Source organism: Notolepis coatsorum (assembly GCF_963971535.1).
Source record: "Notolepis coatsorum genome assembly, chromosome: 12".
In the NCBI taxonomy this organism is placed as follows: Eukaryota; Metazoa; Chordata; class Actinopteri; order Aulopiformes; family Paralepididae; genus Notolepis; species Notolepis coatsorum.
Genome location: NC_140176.1, coordinates 18,500,159 through 18,528,012, shown reverse-complemented (window position 1 = coordinate 18,528,012; position 27,854 = coordinate 18,500,159). Strand labels below are relative to the sequence as shown.

The window sequence follows — 27,854 nt, the reverse complement described above, 5'->3', positions numbered from 1 at the left end:
AGTGGGATTCCCTGGAGCCAATGAGATGCCGGCGAGGCAGACGGACAGAGAGCCCCAATCAGATCCCACGCTCGGATCAAAGTAGGAGTTTATTCTGCTGCATGTCAGTTTTCATACGTTTTGACTCTCGAAACCCTTGAACCCTTCCTGACCCCCTGAGTCCCTGGTTTACTCGGTTTCAAAGTGCCCCCCAACCCCCCCACCCCCGTATTTACAGATACCCTTGTTTTCCTAAACCTTCAAGCCTTTAGAAATCACCCTCAACGACGGTTGCCTGGTGCATGCTTTGGATTGGAGCATGGCATGGTGGGAAATAAAAATCAGCAGCCAGTAGTATCTCCTCTTGAGAACCTTTTTTGAAAACAACAAATCACCATGTGTTGTGAGCCGGTGTGAACTGGGTGATGCTTTACTCCCAACGGTGTGCACCGTTTGTGTGTCTTGTCTCTCGTGTCCCTCTCTAAAGGGGACCTTTTAGTAGCTTGCATTGCCCTGTGAAAAAAAGCCTTTTCTCCAGCATCAAGGGAATCCCCGCCGAACCCCTTCACTGCCACCGCTGACGACGTCGTTGCATGAACTCACACGGTCACACCAAGTGTCCGGGGATTTTAGTGTCTCTGTTGTTCCCACTGATGTTACGTAGCTGTATGTGTCGCTGAGAGGAACGTCGAGACGGATAATTCAAGGGGAGGAGAGCTATAGAGAGGAATGATCCCCTCGAGATGTATTTCAAACCCTTAAAGGAACACGGCAACATTTTGGGAAATTAGCTTACCGTCTTCTCCAGAGAGAGACAAGAAGATAGATACCAGTTTCCTCTCTGTGCGTTGAGTAGAAAGGCTGCACGTTGAATGGAAGCGGACAGTGCCGGTTAGCCTAGGCATTGTCCAAGTAACACCTCTCCCGAAGGCTAACCGGCACTGTCCGCTTCCATTCATTGTGCTAAGCTAGGCTAACATGCAGCCAGATAGCTTTCTACTGAACGCACAGAGAGGAAACTGGTATCCATCTTCTTGTCTCTCTCTGGAGAAGACGGTAAGCTAATTTCCCCAAATGTTGGCGTGTTCCTTTAAACATTGTTCTATATTGAATGACAATTTGTATACATGTTTTGTTTTTTGTTCAGTAAATGACTGAACATGGTTTGGCAGCATCTCTAAATCTTTTACCCTACATTGAGAATGCAAGGATTGTTGGATATGCAAATTGCCCACAAACACCCATTGATATTTACCAGGAATTCCGAGTCTGCACCATGTATTCTTTCCAGACGTGTCAATAATACCTACTCGTGATTTCTGTGTATGCTGAAATTAAAGATGTAAAGTTAGGTTCGATTAGGAACATCACACATGCAACTGAGATTTCAGGGAAGTGCAGATGAGCTTTCCCTCTCCAGGGGAAGAATGTGGAAGAAAAAGGCACCTTGGTGACACATTCTGCACAAGTAACAATCTGTATACCGTACTTTTCGGACTATAAGCCGCGGCTTTTTCCCCCATTTTTCGACCCTGCGGCTTATATAACGGTGCGGCTTATATGTGACTCGACGTGACCAAACCCGAAAATGTACAAATCTAAAATATTGCTTTTTTGACTGCATTGAAATGTTATTTATCTGTTCCCTTATTTGCTAAACTTAATACAACTTGTAAATGAGTTCATTCTTGTTATTTGTCCGACAGTATTGTGTCCCAATGCTAATTACATATGGTAATTAAACATTAAAACACCTGCGGCTTATAGTCCAGTGCGGCTTATATATGTACACATCATTCAATTTAGCTGCTGCGGCTTATAGTCAGGTGCGGCTTATAGTGCGAAAAGTACGGTAGTCAAAGTCATGTCTCCAAGAGGGGTTAACCATGAAAAACATGTTTTTTAGTGGAGGGGAGCTTTAAATCAACTCCACTCGGTGAGAGAGTTATAACATTCACAGACAGATGGACCCGGCACAGAATGACCTTCTGTCTTTCTCCACGATCACTCATATCAGTGTAAGTATAAGATCAGCACAGGGTGATCTGACTGTAGCCAAATAGCTCGCTAATACAGAAGGTAATGCAGAAGGAACTGCTTGGTATTATCTACACGTATTGTTTGTGCATATTGTGCGTAGGACTTTGTAGTTCTAATAGATGGCAGGATGACAAATATGACTTGATCGTTTTTCATGTCAGAATGAACCCACAAAACACACAAACTGTCACTGTTCTTGTTCTGGTGCACTGGTAATGGTGTGTGTGTGTGTGAACGTGTGTGTGCGTGTGTGTGCGTGTGTGCGCGTGTCTATGTATGCAAGTGAACACACACCAGTTGTGAGATGTGTCATGTTGACACTTTTTTGGATGCTAGACAGGCTTTCACTCTCCAGGTAGGATACCACTGCATTTCAGAACACACACACACACACACACACACACACACACACACACACACGCACACGCACACGCACGCACACACACACACACACACACACACACACACACACACACACACACACACACACACACACACACACACACACACACACACACACACACACACACACACACACACACACACACACACACAGCTGGGACACAGTGGTGCTGGATGTAACCCAGCATTTTAGCAGATGGCCTGGGTGCTACGCTATCAGTCACCATAGTAACATGCTCCCTTTTCCCTCTTTCTCTCTGTCTTCCTCTCCCTCTCTAGTGCTAAGAGGAGGAAAATGGCTGACAAGATTCTTCCACAAAGGGTGAGTCTACATATGATATCTGTACCTTTTCTCTTCTTCACCTTGTTTCTTCCATTTACTGCACGTCGAGAAAGAGTCGAGCTGTGTGTTTCTTTTCAACGTGTGCTTGTTTTTGGATTGTCGGGAGATGCCAGATGACTGTGTGTTGCTTACAAACGAGGAAGAGGGCGGACATCTGAGCGATCAGGAAGGGTTTGGATATTGGGGGGGTTTCTTAAAAAAAAAATTGCAGGGGGTTTCATTTGGAACAGTTGCTTGTTGGGCTGGAAATGGGGGGAAATGTGTAAAAACGCAGCCACAACTAGAATTTGAATCATACAAGTCAACGATGGCAGCAGCATCGCCACAGGTGAGGGCTGTCGGAGGTTGTTGGTGCAACGCTCCACCCTGCATGTAAACCAGAGACATTCCACGTAACACCGTGGCACTAAATATGGCGGCAACACTTGCTACAAAAGGACCATATTCAGAGAAGATCATTAAATGTGATTTGATTTTATGTTGTGTACAATTATAATTTACTGCATTTTGAGGTGAAATGGGAGGTTTTGTTTTTTTTATCTTTTAAATTAATCACAATCTCTGCCAAAGGTGTGGGTATTGCGCCAGAGATCACTGGATGGCGCATGTGTAGAAGCTGGTCTAAGTCGAAAAAAGGGATTCCCCCCCAGTGACGATGTCTGACCGATTCTTAGATGCGTGTGACTCCCCATTCTAAGAGATAGGAGTCGGGTCTCGTTAGTCTTGTTTAGTCTTCGTTATCAAGATGTTGGGCAGAGGGAACCGACAGTGGTTCAGGAGGTAGAGCGGTCGTCTGGTAATCGGAAGGTTCCCGGTTCGATTCCAGCTCCTCCCGGGAATCGAAGCAAGACATTTGAGCAAGACACTGCGCCCGATGAGCAGGTTGGCACTTTGCATGGTATATGAATCTGTGAGGGAATGGGTGAATGTGAAATTACTGCATCAATGTGGCGAAATAAATGGACTTTTCCACGATATTCTAATTTATATATACGCCTGAGTCTCCTGAATACGGAGAGACCAGTCCCATAACTTTCTCGCCCGAGCTATAGTCACTTTTCTGCACCTACTCCCGAACTCTGCATGCACATATTGATAAACCTAGATCTCTGGACAATCCAGAGAGACTCCGTGGGCAATCTTTCATTCAGGAGACTCGGGCGTATACAAGTCTATGGGATCATGTCCCTACAGCCGTAGCTACAACCACTTAATGTCAAGGCTCTCATCCACATTCATTAATTGTCTCCCCCCCCCCCCCCCCTCTCTCCTCCATGATTTCAGAATACCGGAAGTGTTGCAGTCATAGTGCAGTGGTCTATACCATGCCATGTCCCTCTGACCATACACACACACACACACACACACACACACACACACACACACACACACACACACACACACACACACACACACACACACACGCACGCACACACACACACACACACACACACACACACACACACACACAGGTCGGTGTTTTCCTCCACGGACAGGGGCTCATGGGGAACTATGTGGGCCTCTGTGTCGAGGTCTTCATCCCGAAACACAACCCAGACAGAGATAGCAGCAGCGGGGACGCGGCGCCGGCCTCTAGTGACTCAGGGACAGAGAATGTCTGCCGCGCTCCCGTCTGCTCGACACCTTTACCCGCTGAGAGACACCCGGGATGAAGATAGAGGAGGAATGTGATGGAACACAATGACAAGAGACAGAGAGGGAGAGAGAAGGAGGGGTGGAGTGTGTTCAGCGTAGTAGCCCTCGATGCTCGGAGTAGCACGCAATAGGTTGAGTAGGGTGCCGATCGAAAGGTGACTCATTCAACTTTCCAACAATGTATTGGTTGGTCGGCAAAAACGCAGCCCGGAGCCGACAGACGAGGGCAAAGTGCCGCGACGTGCGATCATGCTTAGGAGGTTAAGGAGCAGCTGGGTGTTAAACTGGTTCTTTAAGGGGCAGAAGGGTGTTAGTGTTATGGTTTGTAACCGACCCCAATCGCACAACACAAGACAGGTATGATGGTTTGCCAAGAAACAGATATTTATTGAACAACAGGGAAATACAGGGAAAAGGGCACTGTCCCTTTAAGGGAGAATCACAATTACAGGAATATAATATGAGGGGAAGGAAAGGTGCCTTTAAGAGGCGGGAAGGAAAGGGAACGCCAAAGGGAAGGTTAAGGGAACGCCTTGGGACAGAGGAACTAGAGACTAGGTAAACCAGGGACAAGGAGAACTAGGGAGAGAGGACTAGGGACTAGGAGAGCTAGGGAACAGGAGAAACGGGGACTAGGGGAACTAGGGACAAGGAACTAGGTGGAACTAGAAGGGGAGAACTTGGGACCAGGAACTAGGTGGAACTAGAAAGGGGAGAACTAGGGAACAGGAACTAGGTGGAACTAGAAGGGGAGAACTTGGGACCAGGAACTAGGTGGAACTAGAAAGGGGAGAACTAGGGAACAGGAACTAGGTGGAACTAGAAAGGGGAGAGCTAGGGAACAGGAACTAGGTGGAACAGAGGGGAGAACTTGGGACCAGGAACTAGGTGGAACTAGAAAGGGGAGAACTAGGGAACTGAGGGGACTGAGGCCCGCGGAGGCGGGCTGGGAAACAGGGAGGAACTGGGAGGACTGGTGGAAATCATCTGGGCCGCTCTGCAGGACAGAGGAGATAGTTAATGCACAAAAGGGGAAAAAACAGAGCAGGTGCAGAACAGTCCAAATAACAAAGTGAACAAAGTAATAATATCTTCGTGTGACAAACACACAGGGGGAGATGTAAAGTCCAAAAATACTATTCTAAGTGAGAACCAAAAACAGAGGCATTACGCTGGGAGATGAAATGTCCAAACTAACTAACAGAGGCAATACGCTGGGAGATGAAATGTCCAAACTAACTAACAGAGGCAATACGCTGGGAGATGAAATGTCCAAACTAACTAACAGAGGCAATACGCTGGGAGAGTGACATCACAATCAAAACTCACCCAGGCGTATGCGTAAAGGTACAGGAACAGCAGCGGGAACGGGGGCTAGGGCACTACGCTGAGTGAGTGACATCACAATCAAAACTCACCCAGGCGTATGCGTAAAGGTACGGGGATAGCAGCGGGAACGGGGGCAAGGGCACTACGCTGAGTGAGTGACATCACAATCAAAACTCACCCAGGCGTATGCGTAAAGGTACGGGGACAGCAGCGGGAACGGGGGCAAGGGCACTACGCTGGGTGAGTGACATCACAATCAAAACTCACCCAGGCGTATGCGTAAAGGTACAGGGGCAGCAGCGGGAACGAGGGCATCGCCACCGGGTGGCTGGCTGTCCGAGCCGAGGAACAGAGCGCTGGAACAGCGGCGGTGACGAGGGCATCGTCCACCGGGTAGCCGCTGTCGGAGCCGAGGATCAGAGTGCTGGAACAGTGGCGGTGACGAGGGCATCGTCCACCGGGTAGCCGCTGTCGGAGCCGAGGAACAGAGTGCGCGCCACACCTTGGTGTGCGCGTCGGAACAGGGAGCTGGAACAGTGGCGGTGGCGAGGATGTCGTCCACCGGGTAGCCACTGTCGGAGCGAGGAACAGAGTGCGCGCCACACCTTGGTGTGCGCGTCGGAACAGTGGCGGTGGCGAGAGCGTCGTCCACCGGGTAGCCGCTGTCGGAGCCGAGGAACAGAGTGCGCGCCACACCTTGGTGTGCGCGTCGGGACAGTGGCGGTGGCGAGAGCGTCGTCCACCGGGTAGCCGCTGTCGGAACCGAGAGACGCCTCGGGGTGCGTCTGCGAGGAGGAGTGTGCCAAGCTCGAAGGTCTGGAAGATGCGCGTCAGTGCGCTGGTACGGAGGAGCGTGCCAAGCTCGAAGGTCTGGAAGATGCGCATCTGTGCGCTGGAACGGAGGAGCGTGCCAAGCTCGAGGGTCCGGGAGATGCGCGTCAGTGCGCTGGAACGGAGGAGCGTGCCAAGCTCGAGGGTCCGGGAGATGCGCGTCAGTGCGCTGGAACGGAGGAGCGTGCCAAGCTCGAGGGTCCGGGAGATGCGCGTCAGTGCGCTGGAACGGAGGAGCGTGCCAAGCTCGAGGGTCCGGGAGATGCGCGTCAGTGCGCTGGAACGGAGGAGCGTGCCAAGCTCGAGGGTCCGGGAGATGCGCGTCAGTGCGCTGGAACGGAGGAGCGTGCCAAGCTCGAGGGTCCGGGAGATGCGCGTCAGTGCGCTGGAACGGAGGAGCGTGCCAAGCTCGAGGGTCCGGGAGATGCGCGTCAGTGCGCTGGAACGGAGGAGCGTGCCAAGCTCGAGGGTCCGGGAGATGCGCGTTGGTCTAGATGTGCGTCAGGACGAACAGCTGCGCTGGGGTCTGCAGTGGAACGCTGAGGTGCCTCCCGTGGAAGTTACAGGGAGCGCAGAACAGTCTCCTCCACAGGCTACGGCGACAGCAGACGAAGGCTGGAGCAAACATCTCAAGGCTGGAGAGGTCCATCTTACAGCATTGGTAGACCAGAGGATCTCCCGAAAAGAGTCTAGATGTTAGGAATATGACTCGGCATGAATACAACACGACCCCACGCCAAAACGAGGGGAAGCGCCCTGGTATTTAAAGCCCACAGGGGGACTAATTAGCCTGCCACCACAGGTGCGAGAGATAATAGAATATCAAACAGGTGTGGCCACTAAGGGTAAAGAACGAGAGGGTGGGGGCTAGAGAGAGTGAGTAGGGAATTCCTAACAGTAGGCTTAAAGAAGACAGAAAATAGGGAATTCCTAACAGTAGGCTTAAAGAAGACAGAGAAAAGGTAGTGAGCAGCGGGCAAAACCTCACAGTATCCCCCCCTCCAACGGGAGCCACCCGGCGACCCAAAACAAATACAGACAGAGTGGCAGGGGCAAAACAAGACGGTACTGGCCAAGCCAGCAGGGGAAGCCACCACAAGAGTGGGGCTAGCAAAAGAAACAGGGTCGCCGAGGGGTAACTAGGGTAGCAGAGGGGCAACTGGGGGAACTGGTCTAGAGGAACTGGGTCTAGAGAACTGGTCTAGAGAACTGGTCTAGAGAACTGGGCTAGAGAACCGGGCTAGAGAACTGGTCTAGAGAACTGGTTTAGAGAACTGGTCTAGAGAACTGGTCTAGAGGAACTGGGTCTAGAGAACTGAGGGGCAAGCAGGGTAGCAAAAGGGGTAACCATGGTAGCACCGGGAAAAGGGCTAGCAGAGGGAAGGTTAGCTGCCAGGGCACTGACAGCTACAGGGCCTATGCTAGCTGTACTGCTACATCAACATAGAGGCTGCGCAAGCTGCCGGAGCTAGGCTAGCAGAGGGAAAGGGTAGCTGCCAGGGCACTGATAGCTACAGGGCCTATGCTAGCTGTACTGCTACATCAACATAGAGGCTGCGCTAGCTGCCGGAGCTAGGCTGGCAGACAGGGCTGGACCAGCATGAGAGAACAAGCTAGCTGGAAGGACAGTCCTAGCTGTGTGAGATAAACTACACAAAAAAGTGGAGGCCATGCAGAGGGACCAGGTTAGCTGCTTGGGCCTGGCTAGCTACAGGGCCTATGCCAGCTGCAAGGCTGCATTAACATAGAGGCTGTGCTAACAGCCGGGGCCAAGCTAGCAGGCCGGGGCCATGCAGAGGGAAACTGGGTTAGCCGCCAGGGCATGGCTAGCTACAGGGCCTATGCCAGCAGCAAGGGCTGCATAAACATAGAGGCTGTGCTAGCAGCCGGGGCTAAGCTAGCAGACAGGGGCTCTGCTGAGGGACTGGGTTAGCTGCCAGGGCATGGCTAGCTACAGGGGGGTCAAACAGGGCTAAACGGGAAGCAAACAGGGGAGCTAACCGGGGAGACTAACAAGCTAAACAGGGGAGCTAACAAGCTAACAAGGGAGCTAAACAGGGCTAACAAGGAAGCTAAACTGGGCTAACAGGGGAGCTAGAGGGAACAAGAAAAAAAAAAGGCAAACTCAACATACACAGTCTGTGCTGGCTGGGGTCGTAGACTTGGTGGGGTCGTACTGTTATGGTTTGTAACCGACCCCAATCGCACAACACAAGACAGGTATGATGGTTTGCCAAGAAACAGATATTTATTGAACAACAGGGAAATACAGGGAAAAGGGCACTGTCCCTTTAAGGGAGAATCACAATTACAGGAATATAATATGAGGGGAAGGAAAGGTGCCTTTAAGAGGCGGGAAGGAAAGGGAACGCCAAAGGGAAGGTTAAGGGAACGCCTTGGGACAGAGGAACTAGAGACTAGGTAAACCAGGGACAAGGAGAACTAGGGAGAGAGGACTAGGGACTAGGAGAGCTAGGGAACAGGAGAAACGGGGACTAGGGGAACTAGGGACAAGGAACTAGGTGGAACTAGAAGGGGAGAACTTGGGACCAGGAACTAGGTGGAACTAGAAAGGGGAGAACTAGGGAACAGGAACTAGGTGGAACTAGAAGGGGAGAACTTGGGACCAGGAACTAGGTGGAACTAGAAAGGGGAGAACTAGGGAACAGGAACTAGGTGGAACTAGAAAGGGGAGAGCTAGGGAACAGGAACTAGGTGGAACAGAGGGGAGAACTTGGGACCAGGAACTAGGTGGAACTAGAAAGGGGAGAACTAGGGAACTGAGGGGACTGAGGCCCGCGGAGGCGGGCTGGGAAACAGGGAGGAACTGGGAGGACTGGTGGAAATCATCTGGGCCGCTCTGCAGGACAGAGGAGATAGTTAATGCACAAAAGGGGAAAAAACAGAGCAGGTGCAGAACAGTCCAAATAACAAAGTGAACAAAGTAATAATATCTTCGTGTGACAAACACACAGGGGGAGATGTAAAGTCCAAAAATACTATTCTAAGTGAGAACCAAAAACAGAGGCATTACGCTGGGAGATGAAATGTCCAAACTAACTAACAGAGGCAATACGCTGGGAGATGAAATGTCCAAACTAACTAACAGAGGCAATACGCTGGGAGATGAAATGTCCAAACTAACTAACAGAGGCAATACGCTGGGAGAGTGACATCACAATCAAAACTCACCCAGGCGTATGCGTAAAGGTACAGGAACAGCAGCGGGAACGGGGGCTAGGGCACTACGCTGAGTGAGTGACATCACAATCAAAACTCACCCAGGCGTATGCGTAAAGGTACGGGGACAGCAGCGGGAACGGGGGCAAGGGCACTACGCTGAGTGAGTGACATCACAATCAAAACTCACCCAGGCGTATGCGTAAAGGTACGGGGACAGCAGCGGGAACGGGGGCAAGGGCACTACGCTGGGTGAGTGACATCACAATCAAAACTCACCCAGGCGTATGCGTAAAGGTACAGGGGCAGCAGCGGGAACGAGGGCATCGCCACCGGGTGGCTGGCTGTCCGAGCCGAGGAACAGAGCGCTGGAACAGCGGCGGTGACGAGGGCATCGTCCACCGGGTAGCCGCTGTTGGAGCCGAGGATCAGAGTGCTGGAACAGTGGCGGTGACGAGGGCATCGTCCACCGGGTAGCCGCTGTCGGAGCCGAGGAACAGAGTGCGCGCCACACCTTGGTGTGCGCGTCGGAACAGGGAGCTGGAACAGTGGCGGTGGCGAGGATGTCGTCCACCGGGTAGCCACTGTCGGAGCGAGGAACAGAGTGCGCGCCACACCTTGGTGTGCGCGTCGGAACAGTGGCGGTGGCGAGAGCGTCGTCCACCGGGTAGCCGCTGTCGGAGCCGAGGAACAGAGTGCGCGCCACACCTTGGTGTGCGCGTCGGGACAGTGGCGGTGGCGAGAGCGTCGTCCACCGGGTAGCCGCTGTCGGAACCGAGAGACGCCTCGGGGTGCGTCTGCGAGGAGGAGTGTGCCAAGCTCGAAGGTCTGGAAGATGCGCGTCAGTGCGCTGGTACGGAGGAGCGTGCCAAGCTCGAAGGTCTGGAAGATGCGCATCTGTGCGCTGGAACGGAGGAGCGTGCCAAGCTCGAGGGTCCGGGAGATGCGCGTCAGTGCGCTGGAACGGAGGAGCGTGCCAAGCTCGAGGGTCCGGGAGATGCGCGTCAGTGCGCTGGAACGGAGGAGCGTGCCAAGCTCGAGGGTCCGGGAGATGCGCGTCAGTGCGCTGGAACGGAGGAGCGTGCCAAGCTCGAGGGTCCGGGAGATGCGCGTCAGTGCGCTGGAACGGAGGAGCGTGCCAAGCTCGAGGGTCCGGGAGATGCGCGTCAGTGCGCTGGAACGGAGGAGCGTGCCAAGCTCGAGGGTCCGGGAGATGCGCGTCAGTGCGCTGGAACGGAGGAGCGTGCCAAGCTCGAGGGTCCGGGAGATGCGCGTCAGTGCGCTGGAACGGAGGAGCGTGCCAAGCTCGAGGGTCCGGGAGATGCGCGTTGGTCTAGATGTGCGTCAGGACGAACAGCTGCGCTGGGGTCTGCAGTGGAACGCTGAGGTGCCTCCCGTGGAAGTTACAGGGAGCGCAGAACAGTCTCCTCCACAGGCTACGGCGACAGCAGACGAAGGCTGGAGCAAACATCTCAAGGCTGGAGAGGTCCATCTTACAGCATTGGTAGACCAGAGGATCTCCCGAAAAGAGTCTAGATGTTAGGAATATGACTCGGCATGAATACAACACGACCCCACGCCAAAACGAGGGGAAGCGCCCTGGTATTTAAAGCCCACAGGGGGACTAATTAGCCTGCCACCACAGGTGCGAGAGATAATAGAATATCAAACAGGTGTGGCCACTAAGGGTAAAGAACGAGAGGGTGGGGGCTAGAGAGAGTGAGTAGGGAATTCCTAACAGTAGGCTTAAAGAAGACAGAAAATAGGGAATTCCTAACAGTAGGCTTAAAGAAGACAGAGAAAAGGTAGTGAGCAGCGGGCAAAACCTCACAGTTAGACTAGTAACCCTAAGTTCTTTAAAGAGCTCTCTCTCCCTCTCTCTCCCCCTCTCTCTCTCTCTTTCTCTCCCTCTCTCTCTCCCTCTCTCTCTCTCTCTCTCTCTCCCTCTCTCGCTCTCTCTCGTCAGATCCGTGAGCTGGTCCCGGAGTCCCAGGCCTACATGGACCTGCTGGCCTTCGAGCGTAAACTGGACCAGACCATCATGCGCAAACGGGTGGACATTCAAGAAGCACTGAAGAGACCAATGAAGGTAAGAGGATTCCTGACTCGTTGTAGTACGTTCACGTGATACAACGTCGAAACAAAAGTTAGAGGAGGCACAAATACACGCAAAGTCAACGGCGGAAATGCCGCTCCTTCCACTCTGAAACCTCTAGACACGGTGTATCATTCTACTCAGATGTATCATCACTCACTGGTGATAGATATGGTACTTACTCACCACTGCATGCAGCCAGCTATCTGGCCGCATGTTAGCCTAGCTTAGCACAATGAATGGAAGCGGACATAGCGTACGGGTCGCCTACGCGTTGTCCAATTAACACCTCTCTCCCGAAGGCTACCCGTACATGTCCGCTGGAGAAGACGGTGAGCTGATAACTTGGAATGTCAGACTTTTGTTTTAATGCCCCAGCTTCTTAGGAATGATCTTCAACACACGAGAAAATGTAAATTGATCACATGTGTGTGTCTGTGTGTGTATGATTGTGTATGTGTATGTATGTGAATGTGTATGTGCATGTATGTGTGTGTGTGTATGTGTGTGTGTGTGTGTGTGTGTGCATGTGTGTGTACTTGTACGTGTCCTTGTGTCAGCAGCAAAAACGTAAACTGAGGTTGTATATCTCCAACACGTTTAACCCCGCGAGACCTGATGCCGACGACTCAGACGGTAGCATTGCATCATGGGAACTGCGAGTAGAGGGGAAGCTGCTCGATGACGTGAGTCTTGTTTTCACTTTGCTGCTCATATCGCTGCATCTACACATCCTCTGCGTTCTTTAGTTATTGTGTTCTAAAGGTCTGAGGACATTTGAAAAATTGTAAGGACCATACCAGTTTTTTTAAAACAATATTTTTTACACGTGGGTTCAAAGTATTTTTTTTTTTTTTTGACTACCACATGCCTCCTCTGATACATGTGGAGTCACCAACCACTTATTTTCGCCTGCCAGTGAGAAGTTTCACTGGGAGAGCGTAACATGCGCTGATGTTCATGCTATCTCCCCCAGATCCCCTCCCTGCTGAACATGTGCCCCCGACCGACCAGTAGGGGTCGCTATTGCAACGACCAGGACGCGTGTATGCCTTCTACGACGGAACTGCGTTTCCGCGTTCGAGTTTTGCGCTCTGATTGGCCAGGTCATGTGACATGTGCGCCAATCGTGGGACAGCAAGTTCTTTTTTTTGTATTTTATTTTTTTATTATTTTTTAAACAAACATATAAACAAACATGACAACACACGATAAGATATACAAGCATTAATTGTCAGGGCACATCCAATGAGATCACATTTTAGTTAGTTGTCTTATATAAGATATACCCCTAATACCTGTTATCTAAAAAAACCTACACACATATGCTCACAGCAAGTTCTGCGCCTATTTCCGGGTCTAACAGCCTGCAAACTACCTGGCGTTCTATCGCCATGCTCTAAGACAAACTCTAACCTTAACCAACTTCGAACGAGCGCCTAAGCTTAACCAGTGTAGAAACTTGCGGCCCCACGATTGGGCGTACATGTCACATGACCAGAAATGACCTGGCCAATCAGAGACGCGGAAAGGCAGTTCTGTTGTAGAAGGCATTCAGGCGACCAGGACTCATACCCCACCAGCTTCCCACCTGCGAACACTGCCAGTTGTGTTTGTAGGGATGACTGACTGGAGGTACCGTTGCCAGGAGTCTTGATACAAAAATCAAAGCGCCCTTCTTTTTTCATAATTTCTTTCATTACAAAAAAAAAAGCAAAACTAGAGAAAAATATCTAAAACTTTTCAGATACAATGGAAAAAAGAAGGGCGCTTTGATTTTTGTATCGAGGCAAGAATGACTTGGAACCCACATGTCAAAAACACTGGTCTGGTGCTTTCAAATTGGATCCGTTTTTTTTTCTTCATTATGCCGATGTCAGCCTCTTCTGCAGGACATAACGACTTGTCATGATTGTGGCATGAGTCACTTGGACTCATACCCTCTCAAACATTACTGAGGTCTTCGTAATCCTCCAGTTCAGTGGGAAAATGTTGTGTTCTTTGACCAAGGCGCTGCAGCAGGCTGTATTTGGCCTGCAGTCATGCAGCACGGCAGAGATGTATCACTCTAGCATTATGGTCACAGTCAATTCAGACAGAAAGAAAACCTTGTTGGCTTCGACTCTCGAGGAAATATTGATGTTTTGAAGATCAGAGGTCATGAAGCAGGGAAAGCAGAAGGATCTTACATTTGTTCTGCCCAGTAAGCTTGACTTCAAATAGTCTAATCTGAATGTGTGCTTGCAGTGGTCTGCACAGCCCGTCCTTTCACTGTGTGGTTATGTTTCACAATGACAAAAACAAATATTTCTGGTGGCGGTGGTGGTGCACTGAGGAAGTGGACCCTGGGAATGTTTTATGATCTCTTTCACCCTCTGTGGTTTTCTAGAAAAGCTGTTGCTACAGTGTAATCCAAAGCACTGGTGAAATTAATTAACCACCTCACTCTGTCCATCCCACAGCCCGGGAAGCAGAAGAGAAAGTTCTCGTCGTTTTTTAAAAGCCTGGTGATAGAACTGGATAAAGATCTCTATGGTCCTGACAACCACCTGGTGGAGGTAAGCTCTACTCATCATACACTATATAGTACACCATTATACACTACTATACACCACTATACACCATTATACACCACTATACACCATTATACACTACTATACACCACTATACACCATTATACACCATTATACACCACTATACACCACTATACACCATTATACACCACTATACACCACTATACACCACTATACACCATTGTACACCATTATACACCACTATACACCACTATACACCACTATACACCATTATACACCATTATACACCACTATACACCACTATACACCATTATACACCACTATACACCACTATACACCACTATACACCATTGTACACCATTATACACCACTATACACCACTATACACCACTATACACCATTATACACCATTATACACCATTATACACCACTATACACCATTATACACCATTATACACCACTATACACCATTATACACCACTATACACCACTATACACCACTATACACCACTATACACCATTATACACCATTATACACCACTATACACCACTATACACCATTGTACACCATTATACACCACTATACACCACTATACACCATTATACACCATTATACACCACTATACACCATTATACACCATTATACACCACTATACACCATTATACACCACTATACACCACTATACACCACTATACACCATTATACACCACTATACACCACTATACACCATTATACACCATTATACACCACTATACACCACTATACACCATTATACACCATTATACACCACTATACAACATTATACACCATTATACACCACTATACACCATTATACACCACTATACACCACTATACACCATTATACACCACTATACAACATTATACACCATTATACACCACTATACACCATTATACACCACTATACACCAGTATACACCACTATACACCATTATACACCACTATACACCATTATACACCATTATACAACATTATACACCACTATTCACCATTATACACCACTATACACTACTATACACCATTATACACCACTATACACCATTATACACCATTATACACCACTATACAACATTATACACCATTATACACCACTATACACCATTATACACCACTATACACCACTATACACCAGTATACACCACTATACACCACTATACACCACTATACACCACTATACACCATTATACACCATTATACACCATTATACACAACATTATACACCACTATTCACCATTATACACCATTATACACATTATACACCACTATACACCATTATACACCACTATACACCATTATACACCACTATTCACCATTATACACCATTATACACCATTATACACCATTATACACCATTATACACCACTATACACCATTATACACCATTATACACCACTATACACCATTATACACCATTATACACCACTATACACCACTATACACCATTATACACCATTATACACCACTATACACCATTATACACCACTATACAACATTATACACCATTATACACCACTATACACCACTATACACCACTATACACCACTATACACCACTATACACCATTATACACCACTATACACCATTATACACCATTATACACCATTATACAACATTATACACCACTATTCACCATTATACACCACTATACACTACTATACACCACTATACACCATTATACACCATTATACACCACTATACAACATTATACACCATTATACACCACTATACACCATTATACACCACTATACACCACTATACACCAGTATACACCACTATACACCACTATACACCACTATACACCATTATACACCATTATACACCATTATACACCACTATTCACCTTTATACACCATTATACACCATTATACACCACTATACACCAGTATACACCACTATACACCATTATACACCACTATACACCATTATACACCACTATTTCACCATTATACACCATTATACACCATTATACACCATTATACACCATTATACACCACTATACAACATTATACACCATTATACACCACTATACACCACTCACCATTATACACCATTATACACCACTATACACCACTATTCACCATTATACACCATTATACACCACTATACACCATTATACACCACTATTCACCATTATACACCATTATACACATTATACACCATTATACACCACTATACACCATTATACACCACTATACACCACTATACACCATTATACACCATTATACACCACTATACACCATTATACACCACTATTCACCATTATACACCATTATACACCACTATACACCAGTATACACCACTATACACCATTATACACCGGTATACACCAGTATACACCACTATACACCACTATACACCATTATACACCAGTATACACCATTATACATCCATTGTACACCATACATACTGTATATATATGCTTTTATGTGTGTATACTTGTGTGTGTGTGTGTGTGTGTGTGTGTGTGTGTGTGTGTGTGTGTGTGTGTGTGTGTGTGTGTGTGTGTGTGTGTGTGTGTGTGTGTGTGTGTGTGTGTGTGTGTGTGTGTGTGTGTGTGTGTGTGTGTGTGTGTGTGTGTGTGTGTGTGTGGGTGTGTGTGTGTGAGAGAGAGAGAGAGAGAGAGAGAGAGAGAGAGAAGGAGGAGAGAGAGAGAGAGAGAGAGAGAGAGAGAGAGAGAGAGAGAGAGAGAGAGAGAGAGAGAGAGGAGAGAGAGAGAGAGAGAGAGAGAGAGAGAGAGAGAGCTGGAGAAAACACATTATTGCAAATAAATGGAAACCATTAGCTGGCCCTCGCTTTTATTTGATTTTTTCTTGATAAATGACTCAACTGACAAGGTTCAGAGTGAGTGTGAGAAATGCTCAAGTCTGCTCCCGAGAATGTATTCAGTAGTTGTACCTTGAGGCACAATCAATACTTTCAGTCCGTACAGAGTCGCTAGTGATGGAAAGCGTTTTTGCCATGTGGCATAATAAGCCATAATGCAATGTGACTCCACAGAAGGTTTTGTTTTCAGCTGTTCACCAGTCAAGTTTGAATGGATATACATGTAACATTTCTACACCAATTAGATAGTATCAAGGTTTTGACATCTGAGGAGAGAGTAAAGCATTGCCTCTTAATGCCAACAGTCGTATTTGGTTAAGCCAGTGTAAACCTTGAATTTGATAAGCCATGCTCTTGCGTTGGCTCCAGAATGTCTGCTGATTGAAAAAAACATGGGTCAGTCCCTTTGCTATCTTGGTCTCGTCTTACTCTTACTCAGTTTTCCTTTACATTGATTTGACCTCACAAAAGATGACAGATTAAAGAGGTCAAGGCTGGGCTACTAGCTGAAAGTGGACACATGGTATTGTATTGGTTCTTCTTAGCCTTTGTATTGACATTTGTAAGCAAGCACCAATGTCGTATCTCCTGATTCAGACTGTTTGGAAAGTGTACTCAATGTGTCCTGTGTTCCATCGAGAGTCGTCCCAAATACCATCTTTTGGGCTTCAAAGCTTTAGTAGTACTTATCATCGAATAATCAAAGCTTCATTGGGGGGGTATTATGGGATGGACGCAGACATAGTGCTGCAAGACACAACACAATGTCCCAAAATGAACACTAGCCGTAACTAGGGATACTGTAGCAATACTTGTATCAGGTATCAGTCTGATACCAGGCAAAAATAGGGAGTCGGTATCTGACCATTTCCCCATTGATAAAATCTGATACCAAGAAATGTGTATCATGCTAGAAATCTAGAAAGGATCTCTCTAATGGAGAAGAATGTATTATATTTCTCAATTAGTATTGTCCATGACCAATGAGCCTGTCTCCTCGCCTCATTCTGCTCACGTATTGAGTTTCACTGAGAGTTCAGTAGGGGACAGACTGATTGTTCTCCTTGTCTGAGAAGAAAAATATGGTAGCTATTTTCTACCACGCCCCCGGGTCACACATGGATTTAGCACGGTACCCTGGGAAGTGTAGTCAATGTGTGTTGTTTCCTGTGCTTCTGTTAGTGGCACCGTACCCCAACCACCCAGGAGACGGACGGCTTCCAGGTGAAGAGACCAGGAGACGTGAGCGTGCGCTGTACTCTGCTGCTGATGCTCGACTACCAGGTGAGGGCGCCAGAGAGAGAGAGAGAGAGAGAGAGAGAGAGAGAGAGAGAGAGAGAGAGAGAGAGAGAGAGAGAGAGAAAGGAGGTAACGCTGTGAATATCTCATTTACACACATACAGTAGCATTATAGTATCACTACAATGTACTGTTCCAAATTAATGGGGACATATGATGGAAAATGGGTTGTGCGGTGCCTGGACTTTGAAGGGACGTTTCGAACTGGCATGTTATTATTCAGGCACTGGGGGAAATACTCCTTGCCGTTTGACCAGGGTTTGAAGTCTTCAGATTGACAAGCCACAATGGGATGAATTAGCTTTGATTAATCCATTCATTAGAGATTCGGTGTGGTGCTATACCCACCAAAAACAACATGCTCATTACAAGGGAAGAGAAGAGGTGATGGAAAATAAATAATTAAAATTCGATTTAGACTTCTTCTTTCTTTGTAAAAAGATAACATTTATATGTAGAGTAATCATTTAAAAAAGAAAATACACCCACAGAGTTTTTAGAAAGGTGCGGAATAAAGGTATTGCTTTCCCCCACAAAGATATTGATTTTAAAAAAAAAATGGCGGGTCCAAAATGTATATTGTTGTTTGCATGTATCCCCTACTTGTAAATGACGTGCTGGTGCTCTAGTGCGACATCTAGTGGCTGAATGTCATCTTCTTTAACTAAATTTTGAAAAGACATATAATAGGTCTCCTTTACGAGTCGGTGTCATTCCATGTCTAAGTTTGTGAGATATGCTGAAGACACTGTTGTATGATGTTATGTTAGAAATGTGACTGTAAGATGGGACTCTGCTCCAGTTAACCGTGGTGCTGTTGCTCTATATGTCGTCCTCCGTAGCCGCCTCAGTTCAAGCTGGACCCACGCCTGGCTCGGCTGCTCGGCATCCACACGCAGACCCGCTCCTGCATCATCCAGGCGCTCTGGCAGTACGTGAAGACCAACAAGCTGCAGGACTCCCACGACAAGGAGTACATCAACTGTGACAAGTACTTCCAGCAGGTACAGGATACTTCACACTGTGACGAGTACTTCCAGCTCCAAGGCTCAGGAATAGTTACAATGACGTACATTATACTTTGGAGAAAATAGAAAAATGATGGATCATTTTGATATATTTTTATTGTGTTATGTGTTCTTTGTGTCTCCCTGCAGATCTTTGACTGCCCTCGGCTGAAGTTCTCTGAGATCCCTCAGCGCCTCACCAACCTGCTGCTGCCCCCGGACCCCATCGTCATCAACCACATCATCAGGTCCGGCCAGACGACCAACACTCCACACACACATCTTCCTCTATGAGGCGTGGGGGGATGATGTCATGCTGCTGGGGGGATGATGTCATGCTGCTGGGGGGGTGATGTCATGCTGCTGGGGGGATGATGTCATGCTGCTGGGGGGATGATGTCATGCTGCTGGGGGGGATGATGTCATGCTGCTGGGGGGGATGATGTCATGCTGCTGGGGGGATGATGTCATGCTGCTGGGGGGATGATGTCATGCTGCTGGGGGGATGATGATGTCATGCTGCTGGGGGGATGGTGTCATGCTGCTGGGGGGATGATGTCATGCTGCTGGGGGGATGATGTCATGCTGCTGGGGGGATGATGTCATGCTGCTGGGGGGATGGTGTCATGCTGCAGGGGGGATGATGTCATGCTGCTGGGGGGATGATGTCATGCTGCTGGGGGGATGATGTCATGCTGCTGGGGGGATGGTGTCATGCTGCTGGGGGGACGATGTCATGCTGCTGGGGGGGTGATGTCATGCTGCTGGGGGGATGATGTCATGCTGCTGGGGGGACGAGCCACAATCTGTAGAGGACAACTGTTCCTTGTCCCCCCCGGAGAGTCAGCATTGCCTTGGCTCGGGCTGATCGCTATACTAACTTGTTTGGCTGAGTTAGGGGGAGGGGAGTCGTGGGTGGGTCCTGGGCGTTGTGGACAGCGACCCCTACAGTTCGGTCGGGGGGCCTGCTCAGCAAGGGTAGGATCTGGAGAGAGGTAGTGTGACCTTCCACACGTTACACTCTCCCGGTGAGAATCTGCGCTGCCAGGCTGGCCTGCCGGCTGGCTGCACATGCGTCGGAGGAAAGCATGTGACAGTCTCCGGCCTCTCGGACCAACAGTAGGGGAAAGTGTGCAACAACCAGGAAAAGGGTTGGGAATTGGCATAACGACTAACAGTGGGATGGGAGAAAAATCGGAAAAAAAGAAGGAGGGGGAAAAATGTGCCTTGTCTCCACTAGTCAGGGTTTAGCCGCGCTATTAAGAAATGCAATGGAGACACAAACCCAACCATACCATGATACCATACTAGACCACGACTAGCCCCGGCCAGGCTGAACATGGCTAATGCAGACAAGGCATTACAGTTGGTAGCGTGTGCTTTACCTGGCGGATTTTAGGTTACAAGATGGCTGATTTGCTATTTGTCTGCGCACCACTGGAGAGAGAGAGTGCCTCCTGAGGCTACACACTATGTTCTGAAGCGCTCGCTTGTGTCTTTCTCATTGTTTTCTGTGGAACGCCTGCTCCATGCTACGCTCCTCCTCACTGCTTTTTGCGCACGTCAAGGTAGAAAGCCATGCTGCTTTTGCGTGTGGCGTGTAGGAAAACTGCAACTGGGGAAAAGAGAGAGAGGGGGACTCGGCCAAGAGACAGGCAAGCTGGGCTGAGAGAGAGAGAGAGAGGCTGAGAGAGAGAGGCTGAGAGAGAGAGAGAGAGAGAGAGAGAGAGAGAGAGAGAGAGAGAGAGAGAGAGAGAGAGAGGCTGAGAGACTGAGCGAGAGAGAGAGAGTGCGAGAGAGAGAGAGAGAGAGAGAGAGAGAGAGAGAGAGAGAGAGAAAGAGAGAGAGAGAGAGAGAGAGAGAGGGGCTGCGCTCGCCTCACTTTCTTCTGCTATCAAGAAGTCTAATCTGTACCTAAAATGGCACCCAAAGTTATTGCCTTCCATTCCATAGCAACAACTTCCCAAGTCTGATTGATGATTAACTATAAAATCCAATTTAATAGGACATCTTTATAAATGGTTTGTTCTCAATCTAATCCAATGAGCTCTTTCCAAATAAGGAGCCCTTGAGCAAGGCAACTGCTTCAGTGGAGCAATTTAATGAGTGTTATATATTTGAACGTTATCACTTGTACATTTTAATGCACTTTACTGTCGGACGCCAACTTCTTTTCGTTGTGCTGTACTTGTGCCGTACGATGATGACACTACATTGGAATCTAATGGGATCCCGGCCCCCTCTCCTCCTCTCAGTGTGGACCCCAACGACCAGAAGAAGACGGCCTGCTACGACATCGACGTGGAGGTGGAGGACCCTCTGAAGGGCCAGATGAGCAGCTTCCTGCTGTCCACCGCCAACCAGCAGGAGATCGCCTCTCTGGACAACAAGGTGAGGCCTTCTGGACCCGGGGCTTATCTTCTATCTAGACCAGGGGTTCTCACACTTTTTCATACCGTGACCCCATTTTATTTAGGATTTTTTTTGGGGGACCCCACATTGCGTAATTTCAACGTGGAATTTAAGGAATATCAAAATAAAAGCTTACGTCGTTGAACTTGATCATGCATATTTATTAGAAAATGTAATCACAGCACTATGTTATCAATACACATTTATAAAACGAGGCATATTTAGCCAAAATATGTTGCCGGAACATTAAAAAAATATATATATATTATCTTTTTTTAATAAAAAATGTTACTTTCCAATGCAATTTTTTATTCCAATACTGTCACCTACCCACGACCCCAATTTGGGTCACGACCCGTAGTTTGAGAACCACTGTTCTAGGACAACACTCAACAGAAGGTGTTAAATAGACTGCGTGAAGGAAGGCCTAAGTCTGCTCATTCGTATTATGGAAAAAGTGTTTTTGCCTCCACTTGAAGCCTCTACACGTTGTTCAAGAATTGCTTCCCCTCGATGATGTCACAATGGGATGAACTGGCTTTAATTAATTAATTAGCTGTGCTTTTTGGAACCAGGGACACTGCTTACCTAACGTACTACCTTAGATTGTAAATGTGTTTTTTCTCTTGGGTTGTGGGGTAGCCAGGTAGGGAAGGAAATTATTTATATCAAATCCAAAATAGTTTCTTTGCCAAAAAATTACAAATTAAGCTTTAGTCGATTTGGTCTTAAAGGAACACGCCAACATTATGGGAAATGCACTTACCGTCTTCTCCAGACTCAGACAAGAAGACAGATACCTATTTCTACCGTTCAGTAGAACACTAGCTAGGTCCGTATCCACTTCCATTCATTTGTGCTAAGCTAGGTTAGCTTGAAGCCAGTAAGCTTTCTACTGAACGCACAGAGAGGAAATTGGTATCTATCTTCTTATCTGTCTCTGGAAGACGGTAAGTCCATTCCCAATAATGTTGGCGTGTTCCTTTAAGTCAACCAAGACTTTGTTAGTTAATTGGTCGTTTTTTTTTTTTTTTTTACACAGTTTCTTCATGCTAATTTATTTCCAGAAAGATTGTGACGCACGTGACCCCCCCGCTACTCTGTTTCAGATCCATGAGACCATCGAGTCCATCAACCAGCTGAAGATCCAGCGGGACTTCATGCTCAGCTTCTCCAGAGATCCCAAGGGCTACATTCAGGACTGGCTGAAGTCCCAGAACAGAGATCTGAAAGTGAGACATTTCATGTTTATCGCTGTCATAGGGGCACTGGCATCACAGCACCTTGGTGGTGGGGGTGGCACTGGCATGGCAGCACCTTGATGGTGGGGGTGGCACTGGCATCGCAGCACCTTGGTGGTGGGGGTGGCACTGACATCATTGGCACATTTTTAGCAGGGGTTCAGTTTGTTTCCAGAGCGGATTTGCTAGTTTCAGTTTCGTTTTTTATTAGTTTGAGTTATTTGTTTTATTTATTTATTTAAATGAGAAGTTCAGAATATGTATATATTATATATATATACATCACTCTGTGAAGGCAATTGACTCACAGTCATGTAGACATCCCAGTCTCAATGAACATTATGCACCAATACCTACTCATGTTTGTTGTGTTCACCAAATTGACAAAGACTAAAACTAAAGAAATGTTCTGTATATTCTTTATTTTATTTTAGTTTGTTTTGTAAGTACACAATATAGTTTCAGTTCGTTTTTAGTTTAGGTTTAGTGAACTATAATAACCTTGCTTCTTCTTATCACTTAAGCAATGACGTTAAGTTGTTTGTCTATATATTGTTATGTCTGTGGTCATTTATTTATCTGAACCCCTGACTACAAGCCAAGTTTCACATCTGTGATGATAAATTAAACTCAAGTGAACCAGCAAACCACCAAAAACACAGGGTAGTTACAAGAAAAACTAAACTATTGTTATAACTAGTTATGTTGTTCTAGTAAAAAAAAAGAAGAGCTAATTTCAAGTTATGTTTTTTCAGAAAATGTGTGATGGAGGGAAATCGACTATTCAGCTTTTGTTCCATTGCTGCCAATGTGTCTCATTTAATACAAATGATAATGTGGTTTGGTGTCTACAGCCTTGATATTAATTATATATGCAACATTAGAGAGTGTGAGAGAGTACATGCAAACCCCTGTTATTAAAGGTATCTGTAATGCCATCAAACAGCAACCAAACAGCAAAAGAGACCCGCTTGGTGTTGTTTACATGTTTGGTGTTGGTCTGATGTGTGTGTTGGAGTTGAGTGGGGACAGGGCAGGGGGAGGGGTTTCTACAGCTGGCTCACACTATAATACGTTACTACTAAACTCCAACCCACACATCATACCAAAACAAAACAAAATTAAAAGAAGTGCAACACCAAGTGGGACTCTTTTGCCCGGAGGATGCTGTTTGATGGAATTACGTATTCTACCTTTAAAGTGACTCATGAATCACACATTTCTAACCGTGCTTCTCATTGGTTGCAGTTGATGACGGACGTGGTGGGGAACCCGGAGGAGGAGAGGAGGGCGGAGTTCTACCAGGAGGCGTGGTCTCAGGAGGCCGTCAGCCGCTACTTCTACTGCAAGGTGAAGAGATGACACCACAGGCGTCCTATAGCGGCAAGGCTAATATGGAACATTCATTAAAATATTAAAATATCATGGGAAACTTTGTTGCTGGTTTCTGGAAGATCTCTCCCTGAAGATATTTCCAAATTCATCTGACTCCGTGCCCAAGCATTTTAACTATATTGGGTGCTCCTGAAGTACATTTTTATATTGGCCTATTTCTTTAAATATCAGTATTGGCCCACATTACCAACGTTCACAGGGTCTAGTGTGGGCTCAATTCTAGAGCGATAATGATGGTGGAAATTATAGATCACAAGGAATCTGTTGATACCAATCACTTCATGCGAGCTTACTGGGAAAGGTAAATAGGGCTCCCAGATTCAAGATTCAAGAGGTTTATTTATCACATACCAGGGCATACAGTGAAATGCTGGTGGCCATGCCTGCTTCGATTGTGCAAGAATACAATAGTAAATAAAATAAGTAGAAGAATATAGCTCCAACAGTTTACAAATGTTTTTAAGTGAAGAAATACTGCAATATTTTACAATTCAAGTTTCTTTAATAGTTGTCATACAGAAGTACAGAATACTTTTATACAAAATGCTTCTTACATTCCTACAATTGCCATCAACCATATAAACTAGCTATCTAATCTAATCTATGTAGCTAACATTAGCTATCTAATATAGCTAACATTAGCTATCTAATGTAGCTAACATTAGCTATCTAATATAGCTAACATTAGCTATCTAATGTAGCTAACATTAGCTATATAATATAGCTAACATTAGCTATCTAATGTAGCTAACATTAGCTATCTAATATAGCTAACATTAGCTATCTAATGTAGCTAACATTAGCTATATAATATAGCTAACATTAGCTATCTAATGTAGCTAACATTAGCTATATAATATAGCTAACATTAGCTATCTAATGTAGCTAACATTGGCTATATAATGTAGCTAACATTAGCTATATAATATAGCTAACATTAGCTATCTATCAACATTAGTGAAGAGGTTCATCCATTTTGTCTCATTTGTTATAATTCAATTGTTGTATTTTATCAGATGCAAAAAAAACAATAGCATTATATTGGCCATCAACCACCCTGGTCTCTCAAATATTAGTATAGGCCACTTCTAAAACCCATATCTGTCAACCACTAGTCTTGATGGAGTTTTGTAATTATATCAGTCGACCACTAGTCCTGAAGGAGTTTTGTAATTAGTGTTGTACATGTTCTGAACTGGTTCTTCTTTCTATCCCGGCAGATTCAACAGCGAAGACAGGAGTTGGAGACAGCCTTAGCCGTCCGCAACACCTAAGCAAACCCCCCCTCCCTGCACTCTGCATCTGATTTCGGAGCTGGTGCGTGTGTCTGCGCGTGTGTGTGTGTGTGTGTGCGTGCATTTGTGTGTATGTGTGTGTGTGCATGCAAACATGCATCCACTGCACATGTGTGTAGGCTATGTGTGTGTTTTGCTTTGTACGGGACAGTGTGGATGTCCTCCCTTACCGCATGTGTTCAGCGGCACGGCTGAACACCCCCTCTCTCCCTCCGGTGGACCGCTCCACACTCCTCTGTCTCCTGTAGGACCACGGACCACCATCATCATCATCAGACAGTCTTTTCCCCCGATAGTGGGTGGCCTTCTATGTAAACATAAGTCACTACTACTAGTGTGTCCTACTGTCCCTTGAAGACGAGCGGTCCCTCTGCGAAGGCCGCTGCACATCGGCGTTCTGGACACTCGTCTCAGAGAGGCAAGACGTAACCATAGCTACAGTGTCTGGAAGAGTTCTACACACTTGTTCCGGTGAGGCCCAAGCTGTTTGTTTGTTCTCTTTTTTAAAGTGTCTCACACAGGGTTCCGGTGCTTTCATGTCTCTTTAACAGTGTTAGTGTCACTGTGTGTGTGTGTGTGTGTGTGTGTGTGTGTGTGTGTAGTGTGTACATTCATTTGTTCTTCTTGTGTGCGTGCAGGGGGGGGATTGACCTATCCCAGACTTCCCCCCTCTTTTCTTGACATGCAAATCACAAGTGTCCTCCGTCAAGCTAAGAGAGGGCAGAGTTTGGGAGAGGTCCCGTATCGTTGACATGTGGGTTGACAAGTCATTTTTGCCTTGATACAAAAGTCAAGGCACCCGTCTTATTTTATAATCTTTTACCGTTACTGAACAATTTGGTAGTTATCTTCTGCTGATTCACCACTGCCATTGGCTTCCAGTGTATCTGAAAATGGGTCTTAAACACCACATCTGACTAAAATGTCACGCTAGTGTCTTACATGTCACTTGTTTTCTGAAAGGTTATGCCATCGTGATGTAATAGTATCTGAGGAAGAATTCCTCTTCTTCCTTTTTAGCTGTTGTTATTAAGGAAACTTTTCAGGGGATAAAAAGTTAAACGTTCCAGGAAAATAAATGCACCTCAGATGTTAACATGGTATGTTAGTCAGATGGGGTGACTTTCATGGGTTTATGTGGTGTTTAAGACACATTTTCAGATACAATGGAAGCCTATGGCAGTGGTGAATATGAAATATATAATAGGTGAATATGAAAAAAGAAAGGCGCCATGATTTTTGTGTCGGGGCAAGACTGACCTGGAACATGTCAAAAAGACTGGTCCATTAAAGCGAAGCTACGGAATGAAATGCTGGATCGGGAGGGGATGGGGTCACATGATCTGTAAACACTGGTAGTGGACCCGTTTCATTTTCAGAGTTGAAGAATGAACTTGAAGCATTAACTGGAAGGTATAGCTTCCATTTCAGTCCTGTTTCTATGGAATGGACCTTCAGCGTATTTATTTGCCTGCTGTAATTCTCAGAGCGATGCGAGGTAGATCTCTCGGTGTAATCAAAACCACGGTACTATGAATAAGTCGGTCGACTAATGTTAAAAGGCAAAGAAGGCCATAGTGTTACCATAGTTATAAACCTAAGAACAGTACTTTGAATGGACGCTAGTGTTTTGTTCCAAAATGAGATATCCACGAATGAATGAAAGAATCCTAACATTAAATCTTCCTACAGAAAAAAGTTACATTTTAGAGTATTTTTTAAATATTGAATAATGAACACCCCAGTAACGGTTCCCTTTCCCTTATAGATTGAAACAACTTGTAATAAAACTGTATTTTGTGTGGCAATATCACGCCCAACACAGTCACGGGGCTGTACATCTATGCCTACAGGTTACCATGCAAGAGTACATTGAAGGGCTGATTTTTGTTCTTGAAGTCGCTAACTGCCTGTTCCTGATGTATTATGGGATGTCTCGAAGGTCTCACCAAAGGATTGCAACTAAAGACTATG

At 46.7% G+C, this 27,854-nt stretch overlaps 1 protein-coding gene across 1 annotated transcript; it reads left to right on the top strand.

Moving 5' to 3' along the window:
- LOC311238106 (SWI/SNF-related matrix-associated actin-dependent regulator of chromatin subfamily D member 3) lies at nucleotides 1–27,844 on the top strand. Its single transcript, XM_084326095.1, has 12 exons — nucleotides 1–81; nucleotides 2,701–2,743; nucleotides 11,727–11,849; nucleotides 12,416–12,541; nucleotides 14,318–14,413; nucleotides 18,414–18,515; nucleotides 19,373–19,534; nucleotides 19,688–19,785; nucleotides 21,793–21,928; nucleotides 23,059–23,181; nucleotides 24,439–24,540; nucleotides 25,806–27,844. The coding sequence occupies exons 1-12, from the start codon at nucleotides 26–28 to the stop codon at nucleotides 25,857–25,859; spliced, it is 1,221 nt and encodes a 406-aa protein (XP_084182221.1). The 5' UTR covers nucleotides 1–25; the 3' UTR covers nucleotides 25,860–27,844.
- The last annotated feature ends 10 nt before the right edge of the window (nucleotides 27,845–27,854 follow it).

What these genes read in the sequence shown, in the direction of transcription:
- LOC311238106 (XM_084326095.1), top strand. Translation starts at nt 26, where the DNA reads ATGCCGGCGAGGCAGACGGACAGAGAGCCCCAATCAGATCCCACGCTC. An exon ending in TGCTGATGCTCGACTACCAG is followed by an intron (nt 18,516 to 19,372) that starts GTGAGGGCGCCA and finishes CGTCCTCCGTAG; the next exon opens with CCGCCTCAGTTCAAGCTGGA. An exon ending in GTGACAAGTACTTCCAGCAG is followed by an intron (nt 19,535 to 19,687) that starts GTACAGGATACT and finishes GTCTCCCTGCAG; the next exon opens with ATCTTTGACTGCCCTCGGCT.